General features: G+C 36.8%; 1 protein-coding gene across 1 annotated transcript; it reads left to right on the top strand.

Moving 5' to 3' along the window:
* The first annotated feature begins 57 nt into the window (after positions 1–57).
* LOC140151708 (transmembrane protein 87B-like) lies at positions 58–23,500 on the top strand. The gene is made up of 10 exons (XM_072174044.1): positions 58–288; positions 2,768–2,822; positions 5,070–5,242; positions 6,563–6,637; positions 10,338–10,560; positions 15,507–15,583; positions 17,408–17,540; positions 19,391–19,553; positions 22,122–22,215; positions 23,447–23,500. Exons 1-10 carry the CDS (start codon positions 112–114, stop codon positions 23,498–23,500), a joined length of 1,224 nt encoding a protein of 407 aa, XP_072030145.1. The 5' UTR covers positions 58–111.
* The last annotated feature ends 52 nt before the right edge of the window (positions 23,501–23,552 follow it).

A 23,552-nucleotide genomic window follows, 5' to 3' on the forward strand; every position in this document is an offset into this window, starting at 1 on the left:
GGATACACACTGCACCATATAAATATATACATGCTGTACTTTGTATACATAGTGAAGTTCAAGGTTCACATTGATTGATGAGCTACATTGCTTTGTACATGTGCTGTGAGCATGCATTTACAGCCTTGCCTTGACAACACAGTGCACATGTATATCAGGATGCTGAAACTAACCCTTTCAATAGCGGGTTCCATAGTCGTATTTTTGACACAAGTATTTGCGAGTGGCATAGGTGTTCTTGAGAATGGTAAATTCTATTCTAAAAGATTAACTGCTGTGCCCGGCCAGGTAGGTAACACAGATATGATCACTGCATGTATAAGTAAAGTATAAGCTTTCTTAATTCACATGCAATGCAATATATAATGCAATGATGCATGCATGCATATACATACTCAGTATTTCTGTCCATATGCCCGCGGGGTCACTCCCATTGTGGCCTGTACACCAACCGCGATAATAAAAACGCATAAAAAGGGTATTTTTTCGTGGGTAGGTACGATACGCGCATATCGTGTTTAGAGTGGTAAAACATGAAAAATTGGAAAAAGGGTAGCAAAATTGCAATTGTTAAAAAATACGGGAAATGAAATTTAGGGTATGAAATTTGATGCAAGGAATAAAATCCCTGTTTAGGGTGTGAAAACAGGCGTGTGTTACCTGTTTAGGGTATCGTTTTAGCGAAGGGTTAAATCCTTGTTTAGGGTGCTTTTCAAAGGTTGATTATCACAGATGGTGTACAGGCCACTTATATGGGAGTGACCCCCATGGGGGCATATGCCAAAGCTGGGATTTGAGCTGAGGGAAAGGTCTATGGATCGAGGCCTTCAACTTAACTGTAGGTCCTAGCTATGTATTTTGGAAAAAAAATAGCTGTAAAAGTTTTACTTTTTTAATCTTAATCATTCAAAGAAGCTATGTAGGTTTTATGTGTGAAAAAGTGGATCAAAACATTTTTCCTACATTTTGGAGTAATGTGGAAAGGTCCATGCCCCGGGTCCATGCAAACAGTGTATATCTATTGTCTTCCCTGCCTGCTGTCATGCATCGGTAAGCCAATGAATATAATTGTACAATGTAGTACCGTATAGATCTCGACGTTTTAATAATAATATGTATGAATATCAAGCTATTAAAATATGATCGTCTGAATATAATAATACTTAAAGGCCCATTCAGTGATTTTTTCATCCGGGCGATCGTAAAAATCATCAAAATTCAGATTTTGGTACCTTTGTCATTGTCATAGATGTACTAACATAGCCTGCGAGTCATGCGAGTGGTTCATCAGCCAAAAGCCGTGTATTTAAGACAAAATAAGACATTTTACACAAATCTTTATTCGTCGGTAATGCTGTTTTCTTTGTTTTTTGCCAAATTTGTCATTTCAAAAATACCAAATGAAAATTTGAATGACTTATCCTTCCGCAATTTATAAACAATTTTAATTTTTCTACACTTGTGCTGGGATCACTGAATGGGTCTTTAATAGCTTTTAATAATAATACTACTGAGTATTAGATATTTTTGTAGAAGATAAGGGGACACAAAAAATCCTGTTCTACAAGAAAAAACACCTGTTCCTAAGGGTGGACGAACTTGCCAAGTGAGGTTGGTTGGTCTGGAAGAGACTAAATGACCCTAAAAATCTTTGAAAGCTTAAAAAAAATTCAACAATTTCTTGGAAACATATTATTGGTCAAACATCAGCTGATTTTAATTGCGTTATTACAATATTTTTTAAAAAAAATCCCCATAATACAAAATCTTGATGTTTAGTTGGTCCTTAAAATAGTTTTTTTTTTCATGCCCAAGGTACAATCTATGAACATGATATAAAAGGCGAAAAAGAAAACCCTGTTCTACAGATGGAGGCCTCCTGAATTTGGGTCAGTCAAAATTTTAGGTCAAAAGGTCCATCTCTCACCCAAATTTTGTTACATTCAGCCGTAGGCCTACCTCTGTAGGCAATATTTCATACCCGGTCCCCTCCCCGACAAAAGAAAAGTCAGAAAATTCAAATTGTTGATGGGTCAGGCCTTATGCGTAGATCCTGAGGGGGATGGGGGTGGATAAATCCCCCCAACATTTTGCCAGGGGGAATGGTCCATACAATCATCTCCCCCCATGTTGACGCCGCGCCTGCATATGGGTTTCTGACCAAATTAACCTCATATTTGCCCATTTTAGCCACAAAAGTGCAAATTTTCACATGCTCTATATTTCATCAGTTTAGCTTCAAAATAGCAAAAGATTTTCGAGCGCTTTGTACGCATTTGTTTCATAAACTTATTCTGTCCCCAAAAGGTATTTGATTCACTATACTTCAAGAATTTTTACCAACCCCCGGGTACCAACGCCATTACCCCCAATGTCAAAAAGAAATCGACGCCACTGGGTCAGACCAATAGAACAGGGTTTTTTTTTGTTTTTTTTTGCAGCATCTTATTTGAGAGGAGACTAAAAAACTTTTGAGCCTTAAGGAAAAATTTTTTACTTGAACCATGACTTTGATGGGGAATTTTAAATCATAAAATTGGGGGAAAAGGGTTAATCGGACATATTTTGAGCAAACATGAGAGTAAACGGTTAAACGCTATATTTTGTGTCAAATCAATTTCTTGGCATAAATATTGAACAGTCCCTCAGTAATAGATTTAGCGGCAAAAGAGTCACTAATATTGTAAGACAGATGAATATTTAAAAGCCTAGCCTCTATTGAAGACAATATTATGTAATCTGGAGTAATTCCGTTTATCATTTTCAGGATGCGTATGTAGGATTTACCAAAAACATGTACAAGGGAACCAATGTTTATAGCCGTAAGTTTGTTGTTGTTGATAATAAATTTAGTATGAAATACATTGTATAAATTCATTTTAAGATCTGTCCATATACTGCAAATGTTGGATGTGGAAAGTAAGCTTTTAAGATATGGTCCAGTACGTCCTGCATGTTATGTACTTTTAAAACCCAATCATGACCCGGCGGGGATTTGAAGTGCCCGTCATTTTCACCAAAACTGCATGCCTGTCCAATATTTGTCCAATGTTGTAAAAAAACATTCTACATATTTCTCCTGTCCAGTCGTACCTGGCCGAGGGTTGCACATTTTGTATTATCATTCTGAATTTATCTTTGGTGGAAATTCTGTGGTCAGTGAGTGTTTTACCTATTATAGTACTTCACATTATCGATCATTATCAAGCACTTTTAAACAATGCTAAGCATAGGCATAAATCGGGGATAACACAATATTTTGCTGGGGGGATGGTGGTCCATACAATCATTCCCCCAATGTTGAAGCCTGCATGTTTATGACCAAATTAACCTCATATCCATTTTAGCTCCAAAAGTGCCAATTTTCGTGCGCTTTGTGCGAATTTATTCTACTTTTGAGCCATATTTCATCAGTTTAGCCTCAATATGGCAAAAATTTTCTTATTCTGTCGCCAAAAAGTGCTGGATTCAATATAAGAACTTTTTCTTTTTTCAATTTTAATGATTTGCCATAAAATGTGTATTACATTTAATTTCAAAAATCAAAATTATTTGATATCAGAAGGACATTCTTCGTATTCAGAATGCAATTTGATATGTTTGATGTGCTCTAATGTCCCACAATAAATACTGTCCAAACGTTCATACCCCTTCCCTTAAGATTTAGACGAAAAAAACTCTCAAAAGGTTTTACTATACCTATGTATGAGAAATGATATCAGAATTTTAATTTTCTTCAATATTTTATGCTGAAATATTTGTAAATATGAAAGCTTAGAGTTGCAATATGAAATTAAGTCAAGGCAAGTTGCATGTGTGGAACATGAAGTTCTATGTGTAAATAAAGGTGACTCCACATTTAGTGTTCTCATTAAAAGTTACATTCTGTTGAATAAAAGAGGTGTACCATATTCGTTCCAATAAGCACCCGTGCCCCAATAAGCGCCCACCCAGGAAATTTCCAATTTGCTAAAGGGTACCATCAATGTTGAAGTGACAGATAGATGTCGATACGGGGAAATAGCTGGAGGACTACAAGTCATGTGTAAACTTGCAATACATTTTCTACATCAGAAAAGCTACTAGAATGTCTCAGGACCCTTTTATAACATACGTAAATTTGTCTCTAATCAACACCACTTGATTAGGTAAACCAAGTAAAAATAAGCGCCCACCCAAAATGACTTATTTGTTAAGCGCCCTGGGCGCTTATTGGAATGAATGCGGTATTTCTTGTTTTGTATCATTTTAGGACCAGTTTATAAGCGTGACCACTCTGTCTTTTTTTATTTAGGGAAAACAGTTTGTTTGTTCAGTTTAAAAGAGCAGAACTTCGTGTTCAACGTGAATTGCTTTGCCAGAAAATGCATGTTGTGCCAGATAGGGATGGTCATTACATTTGTATATGGTACCATCTGTTTATGCTAAAATGACTGTGTTTATTACAATACCTTTAGACCTTGAAGTGTACCAGAATGGGGGAAGGGCACTTTTTAGAAGTGGAATGATCTGGAATCACAGACATCTGCTTGTGAATTGAAATGGCTGAATTGAAATCAAAGCTGAATTTCATTTCTTCATTACTCAAAATGATTTCAATTCAATTCCAATCCAATTCAGTTCTTCATTGCTCATGATTATTTCAATTCCAATCCGAATTCATTTCATGCCCACGCCAAATTATTTTGATTCTAATTCAATTCCAATGCATTGAAATGAAAATCGCCCAAAATTCATTTCAATTCAATTTCAATGCATTAAATTAACATTACACGTGGCTACAGTTATTTGTACTTCTATATGTCATGTGTACATATGTTTTTTGACAGCATTGTGCCAACACAATTTTCCCAGTTACCCATGCAGTCAAAAATATGGGCTACTTGATTTGTGACTTGACTTGGACTTGTAAAATATGACTTGTTACCATCTCTGGCAGTATGGGATCTTTATGCACAAAATCATTTTCATTAAGTGAACTATGTACATATATGTTTTGAGTATATCACTCAGCTTCTGGTACATGTATATTTGATCCTATTGTTTCTATAATTTTCTATGTTATACAGAGTCCTTTTGGCGAGAACACATGAGGTGTGATTATCATGATATTATGAACAAGCTAGTCACGCCAGGTTATTATTATAATGATGAAAATAGAAGAATTGATGTGAAATTTACCATCAGTTGGCTGCTAAAATGGTATAAATGTGAGAATTATGCTTACTTTGAAGAACTAGCGGTAAGTATTAATGGTCAATAACCTTTGGCAGGGGTGTATGCAGGATATTTTGACCCGGGGGTGCAACATGATTAGTGACTAATGCCGAGCGTAGGGAGCAAATTGAGCGGAACAAGGCCCCTAATGGGCGGGGTCTAGGAGCAATGCCCCGGCGGGGTGCAGGGGGAAGAGTAGCACTTCTTTCGGGCTCTGTTGCTGTAGTATATTATCCAGAGAGGTCGTAATCCTGGGTGAATGCCTCACACTTGTGCTACTCGTGCTACGTGCATGCTAAGTCCGTGAGGGCCACAAACTGCGGCTAGGGGAAGAGCCCCCTGAAGCTTCTGGATTTGAGTTTTAAATGCATTTTGACTCAGCGTCTCCTGACCCTCATTTTTACGTAGATCTTTAAATGAACTTTACCAAATTTCTTTTATAGGCCGGCCTTATTAGTATATAGCTATAGGAGATCACTGCTGGTGTGCCTGTTTGGTATAGTTCACATTGTCGGACGTACGCCCAGCGGAACTTGGTCGGCGCAAATTGCTAGGAGTAGCGGTAAGCGCTGCCAGGAGTAGTGGCAGTGCGATTACGATGGTCAGCGTAAGTTCCGCCAGGCGTATAACTGATGGTTTAATACTCCTGACATATAGACTTTCTAATAAAAGTATGGAAATAGTGTGTGTATAGAGAAGATATCTACGCTTTCCCATAAGTACTGCTACTGATTTGCTATTTAGTGCAGCATGGGTCGATAGTGACGAAATGTACAATAACGAACTGAGCACATCCAGATCTTGCAAAATATACCGTATTCGTCCGAGTATAGTCCCACGTTCGAGTATAATCCCACCCACCATTTTTGAAAAATTTCAGAAATTGTAAAAAAAAAAAAAAAAAAATTGTTTTTTTTTATAAGTTGTTTTTTTCGGTTTTGGAGTGTCCTGGACCTAGACCTAGATGCTAGGATCATTCATGGTTGTCCTAAAAAAAAAAAAAAAAAAAAAAAATTCAAGATATTTTGTATTTTTAATATGAAAATTGATAATTTGTATTCATGTCATACTCTATTAATGATTTCAAAATGCATTGAATTTGAATGCATTTTGAAATCATTAATAGAGTATGACATGAAAACAAAGTATCAATTTTCATATCAAAAATACAAAATATCTTGAATTTTTTTTTTTTTTTTTATTTTTTTTAGGTCAACCATGAATGATCCTAGCATCTAGGTCTAGGTCCAGGGACACTCCAACACAGGGAAAAAATAAACTTAAACTTGAGTGTCCAAAAGGCTACATGAAGTAAACACTGTTGCATATGATTTGTATTTTGCAGGGTGATGATGTCAGACTTCAGCAGATATTTGAACAGAACAGCAACAAAGTTACTTCAAAAAATGTTTCTTGCAGGGTAATCAGAACTAATTTGATACATTTTCATGATTAATATAATAAACAATTTCCCTTCCTGGGAATCCAACATCTTGCTTTGATAAAAAATAATATCATAATAGCGCTGGATGTTTTATCCGTGATTAATGACAATAAATTGTTTCGAAAAAGTCAGGTGGTCATCGGTCGACCACCGGCCATATCATCAGGAGTCAAATGCCCTAACCATTTATGGGACTCAAGGAAGAACAGATGATTATTGTGTTTTCAATTGATTGAGTGTCCCAGGTTAAAGAAGAAATAAATCAAACAAACAAACAAAACAAACACCGTGGTAAATTGCTGTATTACGTACAGTACAGTGTTTATTATATTGTCGATCCCAACACATAGTGGTGTAGAGTGATCTTGGTCATTTTTTTATTTTAAAATTTTAAAATTTGGCCTAACAGTTTTAAATATCAGGTTCTTCAAGTACACCAAGTAAGAAAGCTCAACTATATACTTAATTTAATTAATAACTTTAATTAACTAATTGACCAATGTTAACAATTTCGTAAGTATCTATTAGGCCCTTCGCACTTGATTATTAGTTTCCTGTTTACCGCCCGAGTCCAAAATTGAAAATCTCAAAATAATTAATTATTTTATTTTTATTTCTAATTTTCTCCTTTAAAATAACTTTCAACTACTTCTACTTGCCATTTTCTGACTTAAACAATATCAACAATAATGATGAATGAACAAAGAGTACAACTCCACCTTTACTTATTTATAAAATCAAATATTGTTGTGAAATAATTAAATGCCCGCTCTAGTCAAAACAAGTCAATAGTTGCTTGTAATAGTTCAAACTAAATAAAGAAAATAAAAGATAATTAATAATTAAAAGTCACCTCATCCCTTTTTCAAAATCTTTAACAGGAAACTAATAATCAAGTGCGAAAGGCCTTATCTTATTTCGCAAACTGATGTACGATCAACATGTGCCACTATGGGAAATGGCGAAAATCAACATTTAGGCACAGAAACGGCATCATTCGTCAATAATGTGGCGTATGCTTCAGAAACAAGCCAAAAACCCCAAATCTTCCATTTCAAAAGTACATGACAGATGATGTGGCATATGGTAGTGACTTATTAGCTTCAAAAATGTGCTGAAATCCCATAATCTTCTGTTTCACATAGTAGCATATAGGTTTAAGAGCTAGATATAAGTTACAGTTTAATAGTTTAATCTTTTTTTTTTTTTTTTTTTTTTTTTTTTTATTTGTTTGGGTTTTGACAACCCTGGATAACCCAAGAAAGCCTCTATTGAAGCTTATTTCCATTGGGGTCCATTTGAACACCGGGACGGGTTGGGAACAGTCAGGGGTTAACACCCTACTCTTTTCGAAACTGGCTGCGAGTTACATGTACAGGTATGGCTCTCTGTATACGGGACCGACGGCTTAACATCCCCTCCGAAGGACGGAGTACTTTCATGATTCATTTACCCAATTCTAAATGAACCATGGGGAGAGCGGAAGTCTGAATTTAATCTACAGAAGTAATTGCCAATTAATTTCAGACTTTTTTTTCCTAGTAAATATCCCAGCAAATCGCCACCGCCGGGAATCGAACCCGGGACTTCATGCACTAAAGGCAAGTACCCTAACCATTGCGCCACGCTCTCGCTTTAACTTGGAATCGGTTATCGGTCCACTGATAATATTGGAGAAGTATGTACTGACTATAGTAGCATATCCTTCAAACACATTTTTCTCGGAAATGTATTTTGCATTTTTCCTGCATGTTACACCAATGCGTGTTGTGACCTAAGATATGAATGGATGCATCGTCCGGAAAGAACAAAAGAATTGTGAAAAACTTGATTTTTGGGCAAATAGGGTTCAGAATTTGTATGTAGGGTATCACAGGAAATGCTAGGGTATATACATATGAAAAGGTTTGACTACAAGAACAATTCTCTTATAATTGCACCTACGCAGTTTCCACCTCGATACACCCGAGTATATAAAAATATATATAGCTGGAAAGTTTGCCTCTCTGATTGGTTTTTCTCAAAACCTCAAGTGTTCCCTTCATCCAAGCAGAATTGTTTTTATATTGAACGTCCCCCTAAAAACACTTTTTGTCATTAGCAGCGGCGGCGGAACGATTTTGAAAGTGGGGGGCCAGTCAGGGTGATGTAAATAATGGCATGGCTGCCACCGTGTCACATAAGGTGTCTGAGGGGGATCGCCCCTCAGAAGTTAGAAACCTTTGCAAACTGAAGGCCCAATTGAAGCCATTTGGTGGACCATTCTGGCACTATTGTTGTGTACAATTTTGAAAAATCCGAAAATGGGTTAAATGAAGGCCCAAATTGAAGCCATTCGTGGATAAGTTTTCACTATAATTGTATAAATTATTGCTTTTAGTGTTGGGTGTCCTAATGAGTTGGAAAATTTTGCAAAATGAAGGTCCAATTGAAGCCATTTTGTGCATCATTTTTACATTTTCTTTAAGCATGTTAAGGGTCTAGAATAGAGATTTGATTATTTATGTTTACCCAGGTCAAAAAGTGGAGGGTCACTGGCCCCCTGCACCCCCCACCGCCAATGGTCATTAGGTCAACAGATGACGCAATCCAATGTTTATAGCAAGGCGAATGTAGTAAATCTGTTGAAAACGACCTATCCAAGCATGATTTTTGAAAACCTCAAGTGTTTCTTACAATATTTTTCAAATTTTATGTCATTAAATGAAGAGCACATTTATATTGTCCATGTACTAGCATCATTAGAATGAGCAGTGGCCAATTCTCTTTAAATTGCAAATCTTGTGCAAAATGTTACTATTTTCGCCTGTTTTGTCATACGGTTGTAAATTCAATGAATTATGACTTTGCTAAAGAGCGCTTACCAATTGATATGATTGAAAGTGAATCAGAAAACGTAGTGCAAAAGTGATTCACAGCTAGGGCTGTAGCAGCGTTCAAAAATTCTGGATATCAGTATTATTTTCCAAATGAAGCAAGGATGTTTGTTTATTATTACTACACTTTTTGAATTAATGAGTTGTTAAGATATTACACTTGGGACAGTAAAATAACATTTAGCATGGTTTTAGATATATTTTGTACCCAGTGAAAAATATCATAGAACAATAGATAGAACTCAAGTATTTTAGTGTTTCGTGTCAAAATTTAGTAAATTTTGTCTCGTGGAGCATATCTGTTTAGTCGTCTTTATCAGTCATTTATTTTTAAAGCTTGCTGGTCACAAGCGGGGTCACAAGGCTTCCGTGTGACTCTTATTTATTTATGTAATGTTAAGGGGGTACTACACCCCTGCCCAATTGTGTGCCTATTTTTGCATTTTTCTTACAAATTATAGCGCTTTGGTGACAAGTAGGGGCAAGGACAACAACTACTGCACTGGAAATTTTATTTCAGCACAGACAACAGTTGTAGCGTTACAGTCAAAAATGAGGAAAACCAATATTTGATCAATAAATCAATAACTACTTGCCTTGAGTTGCTGAATTTTCAGTGCAGTAGTTGTAGTCCTTGCCCTGTAATATACATATCTTACTTGTCACCAATGCACAATAATTTTTGAGAAAAATGCAAAAATAGGCACAAACTTGGCCAGGGGTGTAGTACCCCCCTAATACTAATGAATTTGAATGATGAATTGATTCCAAGTGATTTATATTATGGTTTAATTTTACAGTATGCCGAATTCAATATCCAGACACACACTACTCCATACAATGGAAGGTACCTGTTTATCATACGAATACATATACCCTGGCCCCAACGAGACAATAATTATGGATATACCAGAAATAGATATGGTTATAGAACACATGGATATAGAACACATAAGGTGGATAGCAATAAGACATCACAGCAAGTCACCAAGGCACCTCCCCAGATTGAAGTCTCTGGTAAAGGTGAGGACATGCAAGGTGTTATAGCCAGGGACCTGTTCACACATCTTTTGGGCTGGCAAAGTCAAAGTAGGCAGGTGGAAAAATCATCAACCAGTCTTATTAACGCAAAATCCCCAATGAGATAAATGTATAGTATGGAAAGGAAATTTAGGTTAATTATTTTCATGTGTTCTCTCTTTATATACTTCGGTGAACAACAAAAGAGGAGTTAGGCTATTCTCTGTGTCAAAAAATGACACAGAATTTCTGGCGCACATATTTGTGTAATAATTATTGGGCCAAAAAAAAATTAAAGGTTTGTCTCAAAGCTCACGAGTGGTTTGAAAACAAATGCGTTTTTTTTTTCCCAACTTGGTATTTTTATGGTGTGTTAAAATTGAAAATTATAATTTCTGTTATACAATTAAAGCATTGCAAAGCAATATGGAGAAAACGCAGCATTATTATATTACAATAGATACAATAGAGTCCCTGATCATCACTGATTTCTGCCTTTGGTGAATAATAGCCTATTATTTATGTTTGAATCTTGCGCGTATAGGCATAGGTCTATACAACAGGAAATGAGAAGAAAATTGAAATTTAGCAAAACAAATGTTCTAGCCCCTTACACACGGCCACAACACGTTCCGAGAATTCTATAAATATACTCGGGTCAAGGAGTTTATGAAGATCGATGTTTAGAGCACGCAACTGTTATAAAATATTCAAAAAGTTCAAAAATCGAAAAATAAAAATAAAATTGATTATTACTGAAAACAAAATACTCTTTAATTTCATATTCAAAATTTTCAAAAGTACTCAAATTGCTTTTTCAAAATCTGGAAAAAATGTAGGCCTAATAATTTATGTTGCAAGTGAAAAGTGTGAGCGGTCAGTAGGGTATATGATAGGCCTATTTCGAGAGTGCTTTTTCTCAGCAAAGCATATCCCGGGAGCAAATCAGAATAACGTTTGATACTTGAATTTTGCACTTTAACAGCATATAGGCTTAAAAAGTTTACTTTTCGACATAATTGCATAATCCCCCTCCCCCGATCCGAATAGGAAAAAAGTTGACAATATTCTCCAATTAAATATACAAACCAAAAAAAAGGAACATATTTTGTATGAATTTGACCAGTTCTATATGATTCAAAAACACAAGCTGGGAAAATGTAAAAAAGAAGAAGAAAAAAAAAATCATTTGAGAAGGCTTGGGGGGGGTTCGAACCAGGGATATACGCGGGATATGAAAAAAATATGTTAATGCGCGCTAACCGATTGCGCCACGAAGGCAAAGATAAATAATTGAGGTAAAACGACAAACTTAATGAAAAAGAAGTCGAACGTTTATAAAACTAATTGATATCTCTCATCTGTGTTTTATTTGCATGATTAACAACTTTATCCATATTTAAGCAAACAAAATACAAAACAAAGGCAATTCAAATTCCCCCTTTTTTAAGGGGGTACGGAAAAACACGCCACCGCGAGGCGTTCAGAAATACATTTGTTATTGAAACAATGCGCCAAGTTTATGCACGACTGCCTTAGAATATTTCAACTTTTATATATTTTCTTAACATGATGTAATACAAATATTTGTGTGGAAATACACGCATATTATGCTCATATTTAAGCTTTTTAAAGAACTATAATGATGTTGCACTTCCGGTCCTTTGGAAGTGATTTGCCTCCATGTGATTTGAAACGACACCAGAGGGTGTCTGACTTGATTTAAATTAATTTGTCTGGTGTGATTTTCTATTTTTTTAAAGCAAGTTTCTGGAGGGGGGGGGGGGTAATGACTTTAACTCAAGAGACAATTTTGTTAGTGTCTATTTTCTGTGATTCTTCCAAATTTATTAATCATCACAGCAAAATACGCAGGGAATTTAACTTCAATAGGCCTATATCAACAAGGGCCGGAACAAAGGCCTATATCAACAAAATGACTATTGGACCCCTATCAACATGTGGGTCGCTCATTAGAGATAAATAACACTTGGCTTTTTCCAATATGATTTTCTAATGAGGACTGTATGTATTAAAGGTTATAAATAAAATATGAAGTGTTTCAATGTTAATTCTGTGCAGTGGCAACTCACAGTGCAATCGGCGGCATCGCTCATGATACTGTGCATGGCTGTCGAATTCAGCAGTGTTGTCTAAACTAAAGTGCATACACACAATATTCTATTACTACAGTGCAACAGAGCATAAATGCCAAAAAATTAAAAGCTCTGTAATTTATGAACGATACACACTACACATAAAAGAATACTACTACAACGGATTTTCAACATATAAGAATTCAAACAATCAAGTACCAACATGCACAGCTTTGTCCTTATATCACTTTTGGGTTTTTAACAAAATGTTATCAAACCTTTACTGTGATTGGCAGTTGCATACGGCATCTCTTTGATAGCTGATAATGCCCAGCCATTCAGCAAGTGGCTATACTAACTGACCTTGATAGGCCTGAATGAGCATTGTCATCTGCTACAAAACCATCACACTCTAGGACCTGGCCACTCCATAATGCTACAGGGAGCACAGTACTTTGACAATGGAATGAAAGACTCATTATTAATTAGGCACGGATTTTAAAAGTACAGCTCCTGTGCGTGTAAAGCAAAAAATTGGAATAGAATGTTTGGAATTTTGTAACTAAAATAGTAAATGCACTTTGCAAATTGTGCTCTAACCAATTTATAAATCATTCATTAGCTTTATTAAATTTGACATATTGCTTGACATGTTTGGAATTATGGTAAATCATTAAAAAAATATTAATTAATTAATTATGTCCATTAAAGGAGGATTTCGTAATCTAGCATCCTCTTTTTATGACATGTTTCAGTACATATCCACGAAAAAAGCCTATTCCCAAAATTTCAGTTGATTCCGATTTTTGCGTTATGCGAGTTATGCATGATTATGTGTATTACACTGCTCCATATCATATGCACGATATCTTAGCTAAACAAATTAATCTGCAAGAGATATTTTGTACATAAACAGTATGTAGCCAGAGGTTTCCAGCGATATAAAAATCTCAACTTTTTTGAGAAAAGTGGGGGATGAGGCTGTGGATCACGAAATGCCCCTTTAATTAAAAAATTTATATAAATATGTAGATTTTGTGTATGCACTTTATTCAGTAATCAATAAGTATGATAAAAAAACACCTGTGGTGTAGGCAGTGGACTATGAATCCATAGATTGTGGGCTCGAACCCCAGCTAAACCCTTGTAGAATTTTAATTCTAGTAAATTTCTTTTTATTTTATTAAGTAAGAGTTATTTTAAGAATTATTTCAGTATCGAAATAGGAACAGAAAGCGTACGGTGTACACATTCCAGAAAAATGTAAATTTGTTTGTTCTAGGATTCTGTATCACATTTTGTTTCCAAAATCCTATGTAAATGATTCTCAACGCTACACAGAAATTATGTTCTACAAAGGATAGACATTTTACACAATAGGGTGTTTGCACAGAAGATCATAAGTTCAAATCATCCTCCAGACACGCTCCAGAAGACATATTCAAATGCATGGAGTACAATACCAATCACCTGAAACTGGTATAGATCAAAGTAAATCTTTGTACTCCATGCATTAGCATATCTTATGGAGCGTGTCTGGAGGATGATTTGAACTAATGACTTTTTGTGCAAGCAATCTATTTGACATAACTTTAGAAAATATTTGAATATTCTGTGTTTGGTATTTTGTAGGGCAACATGAGTAAATAATAAGAAATCAAACATCGCGCCCTCGGCGCAACTCGCATGTAATCGAAGGTCGTAAAAGATAATCTGATAACAATAGCTTAACAATATAGCTATCAATAATCCGTTTCCAGTAGTTCCTTCATACATGGTCCCTGGGTATGCATAGAGAATCTGTGTACAGACAGATCACTGTGTAGGTATCATTATAATAGAGGCGTGTCCAAAAATAAGTTCACACCCCTTCAAATAATGAAGATATACTGCAGGCCCTATGGGTCTGTACACCATCCGCGATAATAAAAACGCGTAAAAAGTGTAGTTTTTCGTGGGTAGGCAAAATAAACAAAATACAGACTGAGCCTAGTTGAACATGCAATAAGTAACCTTTTAGGGAACAAAGCAAAAGTTTGATGACATCTTATAGTCCGTTCATTACTCCCTATTCCAGAAAATTCAGCACTAATTTGTTTGGATTTAAAAATATTATCCTGGTTTGCCAAATGAAACTTAGCCAAATCCTAATCCTTTAGTTAGTCATAACTGGCAATAAAAGTCCAATTTTATAATTTGGTCCAATTTTGGAAATAAGGGCCAAAAACATGCGTTTTTAAGGTGTTTTTCATATGCTGTGACAATCAAGCCCAAAGACTTGTAGGAGACTAATATCAGTTTATGCATTCTAATTCTTGGAAAAGACATGTTTCATTCTTATAACCAATCATTTAATTAAAGTAACACAAAAAGTGAAAAAATTTGAGCAAAATTTTGGCATACTCAAGATTTTGAATGCTTAGACTTGTTCTAAGTCTTTGATTTTTGTGTCTCGATTGTCAGATAATATGCTGAAAATGCATGTTTTTGGCTCTTTTTCAAGAAATTAGTAAAATAGTGAACTTTTTCTTTTATCTCCAGTTATTTAAAACTTAAATGAATGATTTGGATATGAGCTATGTTTCATTTGGCAGAACTTGATAACATTTTTTAATCCCAAAAAATTAGTGCTGTATTTTTCTGGAATAGGGAGGAGGAAGCTGACCACTACCCTGAACGTAAGTGTGAAATGTTGGGAATTCCACCCTTTACAAAGGTAATTTGACATTTTGATCCCCACCACACACACAAAAGGATGTCATCAAACGTTTGGTTTGTTAGTGTTACCTTAGTATCTACCAGCAGATGGATTGTGATAATATTATAATATTCTGAAACTTATTCTCTTTTCAGTTTATGTAGAAATGGAATATTATCATTATCCACACTGGGTGGGATACCTGTCACGTAGTCAACATCCACTATTATTTGTGAGTATATGAAATTTGTATTAATAAGAACATTAAATGAAATGATATATGAACACCGCAAAAACGAGAGTCCCCACTAAAGTGTGATTCAGACTCCCCATCGGAGCGCGATACGATGCTGCAATGCTGCGGTGCTATTTATTTATTTATTTATTTATTTATTTCTTATTTAACCTGGGGTGACCAATCAATGCACTGACACTGTTCTCCCTTGGTTCCCAGGTATAACTAGAGCGGTTACCGCACCATAGCTGAACCATGGGGATTTGGCAGTATATTGTGGTATATGTATATATCACACCTTTATAACCCCTTAATGCCCTTAAATGAATATAAGAATATTTTAAACATGTTTAGAATGTCATAAAGGTTGTTGCATTTAAATATCAGCTCAATTGGAGCATTTTTGACAACTTGACCTTTGACCCCTTTATGACCCCTTAATGACCTTAAGTGAATATTAAAATATTTTAAACATGTTTAGAATGTCATAAGGATCATAGCATATAAATTTCAGCTCGATTGGAGCATTTTTGGTTAAAATGACCTTTTTTTACCCCTGTGACCCCTTGGATGACCTCTGACTTTAGGAAATATTTTTATTATATTCTTTACTTCTTTCTCTTTTATTTGACACCACTTGGGGGTTCATACCTTCGTGGCATTTAAAGATATGTCCATTTCAGACCAAATGGTTGGTAAGTAAGTAAGTAACATACACTAATATAGGCTGATACCATTTCATGGTTCAGCAAAAACTGAAATCTGAGCCAGATTTTTATGAGCTTGGCAGTGAAAATTCTCATTGCGCGGTGGCAATTTCGACTTGGAGTTGGATTTTGTTCAACTTTATCGCATCGCGCCATAATATCGCAGTCATGCAAGGTTGTGATTGGCTGCTGGAAAATCAAGGTCAGCAGAATGACCATAAAAGGAGATGTAACCCTCACATGCTTTTAAAACATCGCAGCATCGCGCAACGAAATTGAAATGTACATTTTAATTTCATCGCGCGATGCTGCATGTGCAGTCTGAATCAAACTTTATATGAGGCATCAAAAAGTAATGAAAACTGCAGTATATCAGTAATTCTAACCCTAATCTTAACCCTAATCACAACAGTGGCATCAATCACCAAGGTGGTAGGGGCATTTTGTCACTCCTCTCTTGGACTCCTCCCTTGGAATGCACATGCTGCAAACAAAATTTAAGAATTCAAAGACATTGTCCAGATCACCATTCTTTACAGGTTGTCTTTTAGGTCAGGGAGGTAAATAACATGTTAACTGGGTGGGCATTTACCCACCCAGTAAATTAATTTGCCCACCCAGTAAATTCAACTTGCCCATTGCCCAAAAGTGCCCACCCAGTAAATTATTTTGCCCACAAAACATTAGGCACAATATAATAATTACCATCTAATTTTACTGGGTTTTTTTTCCTGCTTAGGAGTAATGGGGAGTGATAATTAGTTTAAGATTTCTAAATACCCAAAGTGAAATATAATACTGTACACAATTTTTCTTGTTTTCTTGAAAGTTGCTACATGAATATGCTAAATAATTGGCAGAAGATGCATTTAGGGGGAGTGTAATGTCATTTTTTTACATCAAAGCCAATTTGTACGGAAAAACACGTCTACAATTCCGAAAATCCAAACGCCTGGATGCCATTAATTATCGCTGCCCACCAAGTAATTTATTTTCCATTATTTGAGGGCAAAAATAAATTAAATTGCCCACCCAGTAAATTATCCTTATTTACCTCCCTGTTTTAGGTTGAATTTTATCTGTTTATGAATGTTTGTTTGTTTGTGTATTTCAGTTTAATGGACTTATGTGTGGTGCCTACTCTACTATGGCAGTTGTATGGTTATTTTTAATGGGTTATACCATGTGTCGTGACTCAGGATATCCTCACAGGATTCAATTTTGGATCTTTGGTGCAATAATATTAGGTAGGTTAATATTCTAGACATGCATGGGTGTCATCAGAGTAGTCAACCCTTAGGTGTGTCACTTTTCAACATTTTTTTACACTTCTTACTTAATTAGCCGTGAAAATGCTGATGATTTTTACTATGACTAAAATCTCAAAGTTTTTGTCCACTGTCTCACAAAATATAATGCTGCAATGGGACAGATATATTTTTGGTTATCAAGTGAACCCTGGAATTATGGAAACTTTCGGGCCTCATAACTGCTAAATTGTTGGTCTAAAGTATATAAAAGTATACATATTTAGAATGGCAAAGACTTGATAAGTTCATCTGTGAGGTCAAATTTGGACCAAAATGCTCATTTTTGGCCCAAAATCCCCAAAAACGGTTTTTGGCCCACTTTTTTTTTTTTGCAACGTAAACAAAAATTCTTGGGCCAAATTTTTTTTTATTAATTTTAAAAAACTAGACAAAAATATCTAGGAACCGTTTTTTCATTTTTTTGAATTTCGACCAACTTCAAGAAATTTGCACCAAAAATGGTCAAAAAATGCTGAATTTTCAAAAAATTATTGATCAAATATTGGTTTTCCCTCATTTTTGACTGTAACTCCACAACTGTTGTCTATGCTGAAATATAATTTCCAGTGCAGTAGTTGTAGTCCTTGCCCCTATAATATACATATCTTACTTGTCACCAATGCGCTATAATTGTTGAGAAAAATGCAAAAATAGGCACAAAATTGGGCAGGGGTGTAGTACCCCGTTAAGTAACCTTTTGTCCAAAAGTGGCACTCAAAGAGAAGATGGCCCAAGTCATATTTAGGGTTTTTTTTCAATCAACAGTCATTAAAATTAAACAAAAAAAACTTATGTCTCAAAGCCAATGGCAGTTGCACAAATGAATGCAGAATGTTTTATTTTTGGTTTTTTAGATTTTTTAAAAGTACACAGCATAAAATTGTGGTTGATTTACACATTAAATATCAATTGTTTTATACCTAAACAATGCAAGTATCAAATAAAGTAAATTTTCTTCAAAATATGTCTCAGAATTTCATGTTTTGTTTTTGTTTAGCCTAACCAACCATCTCACTCGACCCCAGGATCCGATATCCGACAAACTCAACCAACTAGCATAGGCGTAGATCCCGGAGGATGGGGGGGGGGGAGATCACCAAATATATTGCTAGGGGGGATCACTGGGATGGTCCATACAATCAGTTAAAGGGGGGGTTGTTAGCTTGCATAGCAACCACACTAATGCATTGACCATTTGCAAACTTGAGAATATATGGTGCAGAATTGGTTAAACTTTAGTGCCATTTTACTGTAAAGATTTGCCTAATGGTGCTATGGGCTCCCTTGACATAAGTAGAATTTTAGACACAACCTGAAAGTGCCCTCCTGTAAAATTCCCACCAGCAAATAAGGGCACGGAATCCTTAATTCTTGTTGGGATTTCAGAGCAGAGAGTTCTCTATTTGCACATGAAATTTACCCCCAAGGCAAAGGAACTCATGTCCGCCATTAGGCCAGGGCCGTTCCTAGGGATTTTGATACCCTAGGCAAAGCCTCTCCCTGCCGCCTCGCCAAAGCATACCTCGCCCTTTTTATTTTTCCTCCCATTTTTTCTCCCTTTTCTTTCTCCATTCCCTTTTTTCTTTTTTTCGCCTTTTTTTTTTTGCGCCTCTGCGTTTGCCGCCCTAGGCAACCGCCTTACCTGGCCTAATGGTCGGAACGGCCCTGCATTAGGCAAATCTCTACGGTATTTGGTCAATTATGATTTTGTGGGAGTGAGTCACAATTAAACAAATATCTTCTTTGATAATAATTGCCTTTGCTTTTCATTATTTTTTTCCAAATAGGTTTGGTAGACAGCGTTGTAATGTATCGTAAATTCAAACGAGTCTATGACCGTGGCATTTCATCATTTGCCGTTGTCGTAATTGCAGAATGGATATCCTGTATGAAGTACTCCTCAACAAAAATGCTTCTCATTGTAGTCAGCATGGGGTATGGAATCTCTAGGTTAGTGTAAGGATGCTTCTCATTGTAGTCAGCATGGGGTATGGAATCTCATGCTTCTCATTGTAGTCAGCATGGGGTATGGCATCTCTAGGTTAGTGTAAGGATGCTTCTCATTGTAGTCAGCATGGGGTATGGAATCTCTAGGTTAGTGTAAGGATGCTTCTCATTGTAGTCAGCATGGGGTATGGAATCTCTAGGTTAGTGTAAGGATGCTTCTCATTGTAGTCAGCATGGGGTATGGCATCTCTAGGTTAGTGTATGGATGCTTCTCATTGTAGTCAGCATGGGGTATGGCATCTCTAGGTTAGTGTATGGATGCTTCTCATTGTAGTCAGCATGGGGTATGGAATCTCTAGGTTAGTGTATGGATGCTTCTCATTGTAGTCAGCATGGGGTATGGAATCTCTAGGTTAGTGTATGGATGCTTCTCATTGTAGTCAGCATGGGGTATGGAATCTCTAGGTTAGTGTATGGATGCTTCTCATTGTAGTCAGCATGGGGTATGGCATCTCTAGGTTAGTGTAAGGATGCTTCTCATTGTAGTCAGCATGGGGTATGGCATCTCTAGGTTAGTGTATGGATGCTTCTCATTGTAGTCAGCATGGGGTATGGAATCTCTAGGTTAGTGTATGGATGCTTCTCATTGTAGTCAGCATGGGGTATGGCATCTCTAGGTTAGTGTAAGGATGCTTCTCATTGTAGTCAGCATGGGGTATGGCATCTCTAGGTTAGTGTAAGGATGCTTCTCATTGTAGTCAGCATGGGGTATGGCATCTCTAGGTTAGTGTAAGGATGCTTCTCATTGTAGTCAGCATGGGGTATGGCATATCTAGGTTAGTGTAAGGATGCTTCTCATTGTAGTCAGCATGGGGTATGGCATCTCTAGGTTAGTGTAATGATGCTTCTCATTGTAGTCAGCATGGGGTATGGCATCTCTAGGTTAGTGTATGGATGCTTCTCATTGTAGTCAGCATGGGGTATGGCATCTCTAGGTTAGTGTATGGATGCTTCTCATTGTAGTCAGCATGGGGTATGGAATCTCTAGGTTAGTGTATGGATGCTTCTCATTGTAGTCAGCATGGGGTATGGCATCTCTAGGTTAGTGTAAGGATGCTTCTCATTGTAGTCAGCATGGGGTATGGCATCTCTAGGTTAGTGTATGGATGCTTCTCATTGTAGTCAGCATGGGGTATGGCATCTCTAGGTTAGTGTAAGGATGCTTCTCATTGTAGTCAGCATGGGGTATGGCATCTCTAGGTTAGTGTATGGATGCTTCTCATTGTAGTCAGCATGGGGTATGGCATCTCTAGGTTAGTGTAAGGATGCTTCTCATTGTAGTCAGCATGGGGTATGGCATCTCTAGGTTAGTGTAAGGATGCTTCTCATTGTAGTCAGCATGGGGTATGGCATCTCTAGGTTAGTGTATGGATGCTTCTCAATGTAGTCAGCATGGGGTATGGCATCTCTAGGTTAGTGTAAGGATGCTTCTCATTGTAGTCAGCATGGGGTATGGCATCTCTAGGTTAGTGTAAGGATGCTTCTCATTGTAGTCAGCATGGGGTATGGCATCTCTAGGTTAGTGTAAGGATGCTTCTCATTGTAGTCAGCATGGGGTATGGCATCTCTAGGTTAGTGTAAGGATGCTTCTCATTGTAGTCAGCATGGGGTATGGCATCTCTAGGTTAGTGTATGGATGCTTCTCAATGTAGTCAGCATGGGGTATGGCATCTCTAGGTTAGTGTAAGGATGCTTCTCATTGTAGTCAGCATGGGGTATGGCATCTCTAGGTTAGTGTAAGGATGCTTCTCATTGTAGTCAGCATGGGGTATGGCATATCTAGGTTAGTGTAAGGATGCTTCTCATTGTAGTCAGCATGGGGTATGGCATCTCTAGGTTAGTGTAAGGATGCTTCTCATTGTAGTCAGCATGGGGTATGGCATCTCTAGGTTAGTGTAAGGATGCTTCTCATTGTAGTCAGCATGGGGTATGGCATCTCTTGGTTAGTGTAAGGATGCTTCTCATTGTAGTCAGCATGGGGTATGGCATCTGAACCCAAACGGTTCAGCACATCACATCAAAGCTCCCATTGGGCGCCCTATTCCTTTTTTAAAGGATTTTTTTTATATTAGTACAAGGATTGCGCCAGTAAAACTAACACTGTTAAAGTGGAAATTTTTGTGCTACATTTATTTTCGTGCATTTTGTATTCCTTGCTGCTACTGCGAATATAACAACACACGGATATATTCCTTTTGTGTGCAGATTAGTGTAAGGAAACATAGAATCAAGAATTTAAAAACACGGAAAACAGTTTAAAATTGGAAATTGCTTGAAAATTTCCACTTTTTTCAGTATCTACTTTGCACAGATAGGCCTATTATAAGTAACATTTTAGACAAGAAATTAATTATTGAGTGTTATTTTTTAATTATTGTTGTTTCTTTCTTTACTTTCATTCTTTCTCCCTCTCTTCCTTCTTTCTTTCTCTCTTTCTTTCATCTTTTGTTCTTTCTTGAATCTTTTCTCCATTCTTTCTTTCTTTCTTCCTTCCTTCATTTATTTTTTCAGTTCATCCCTTGGTAAATCCCTACACTACATTATGATAGTTGGGTTTTCATACTTCACAGTGTGTCTAATAGAAGGCTGCCTAAGTGTTTCTAATGTAAGTCAATGGTACATTAGCGGTGGGATTTCTCAAGATTTTGTTCCTCTGGTTCCCTGTACAAAAGTATAGGAAATTGCTGATTACCAGAAATTTTGATCAGATTGTCAGGCATCTCTAGGTTAGTGTATGGATGCTTCTCATTGTAGTCAGCATGGGGTATGGCATCTCTAGGTTAGTGTAAGGATGCTTCTCATTGTAGTCAGCATGGGGTATGGCATCTCTAGGTTAGTGTATGGATGCTTCTCATTGTAGTCAGCATGGGGTATGGCATCTCTAGGTTAGTGTAAGGATGCTTCTCATTGTAGTCAGCATGGGGTATGGCATCTCTAGGTTAGTGTAAGGATGCTTCTCATTGTAGTCAGCATGGGGTATGGCATCTCTAGGTTAGTGTATGGATGCTTCTCAATGTAGTCAGCATGGGGTATGGCATCTCTAGGTTAGTGTAAGGATGCTTCTCATTGTAGTCAGCATGGGGTATGGCATCTCTAGGTTAGTGTAAGGATGCTTCTCATTGTAGTCAGCATGGGGTATGGCATCTCTAGGTTAGTGTAAGGATGCTTCTCATTGTAGTCAGCATGGGGTATGGCATCTCTAGGTTAGTGTAAGGATGCTTCTCATTGTAGTCAGCATGGGGTATGGCATCTCTAGGTTAGTGTATGGATGCTTCTCAATGTAGTCAGCATGGGGTATGGCATCTCTAGGTTAGTGTAAGGATGCTTCTCATTGTAGTCAGCATGGGGTATGGCATCTCTAGGTTAGTGTAAGGATGCTTCTCATTGTAGTCAGCATGGGGTATGGCATATCTAGGTTAGTGTAAGGATGCTTCTCATTGTAGTCAGCATGGGGTATGGCATCTCTAGGTTAGTGTAAGGATGCTTCTCATTGTAGTCAGCATGGGGTATGGCATCTCTAGGTTAGTGTAAGGATGCTTCTCATTGTAGTCAGCATGGGGTATGGCATCTCTTGGTTAGTGTAAGGATGCTTCTCATTGTAGTCAGCATGGGGTATGGCATCTGAACCCAAACGGTTCAGCACATCACATCAAAGCTCCCATTGGGCGCCCTATTCCTTTTTTAAAGGATTTTTTTTATATTAGTACAAGGATTGCGCCAGTAAAACTAACACTGTTAAAGTGGAAATTTTGTGCTACATTTATTTTCGTGCATTTTGTATTCCTTGCTGCTACTGCGAATATAACAACACACGGATATATTCCTTTTGTGTGCAGATTAGTGTAAGGAAACATAGAATCAAGAATTTAAAAACACGGAAAACAGTTTAAAATTGGAAATTGTGCGAAAATTTCCACTTTTTCAGTATCTACTTTGCACAGA

Source organism: Amphiura filiformis, chromosome 5 (genome assembly GCF_039555335.1).
Source record: "Amphiura filiformis chromosome 5, Afil_fr2py, whole genome shotgun sequence".
Taxonomy (NCBI): domain Eukaryota; kingdom Metazoa; phylum Echinodermata; class Ophiuroidea; order Amphilepidida; family Amphiuridae; genus Amphiura; species Amphiura filiformis.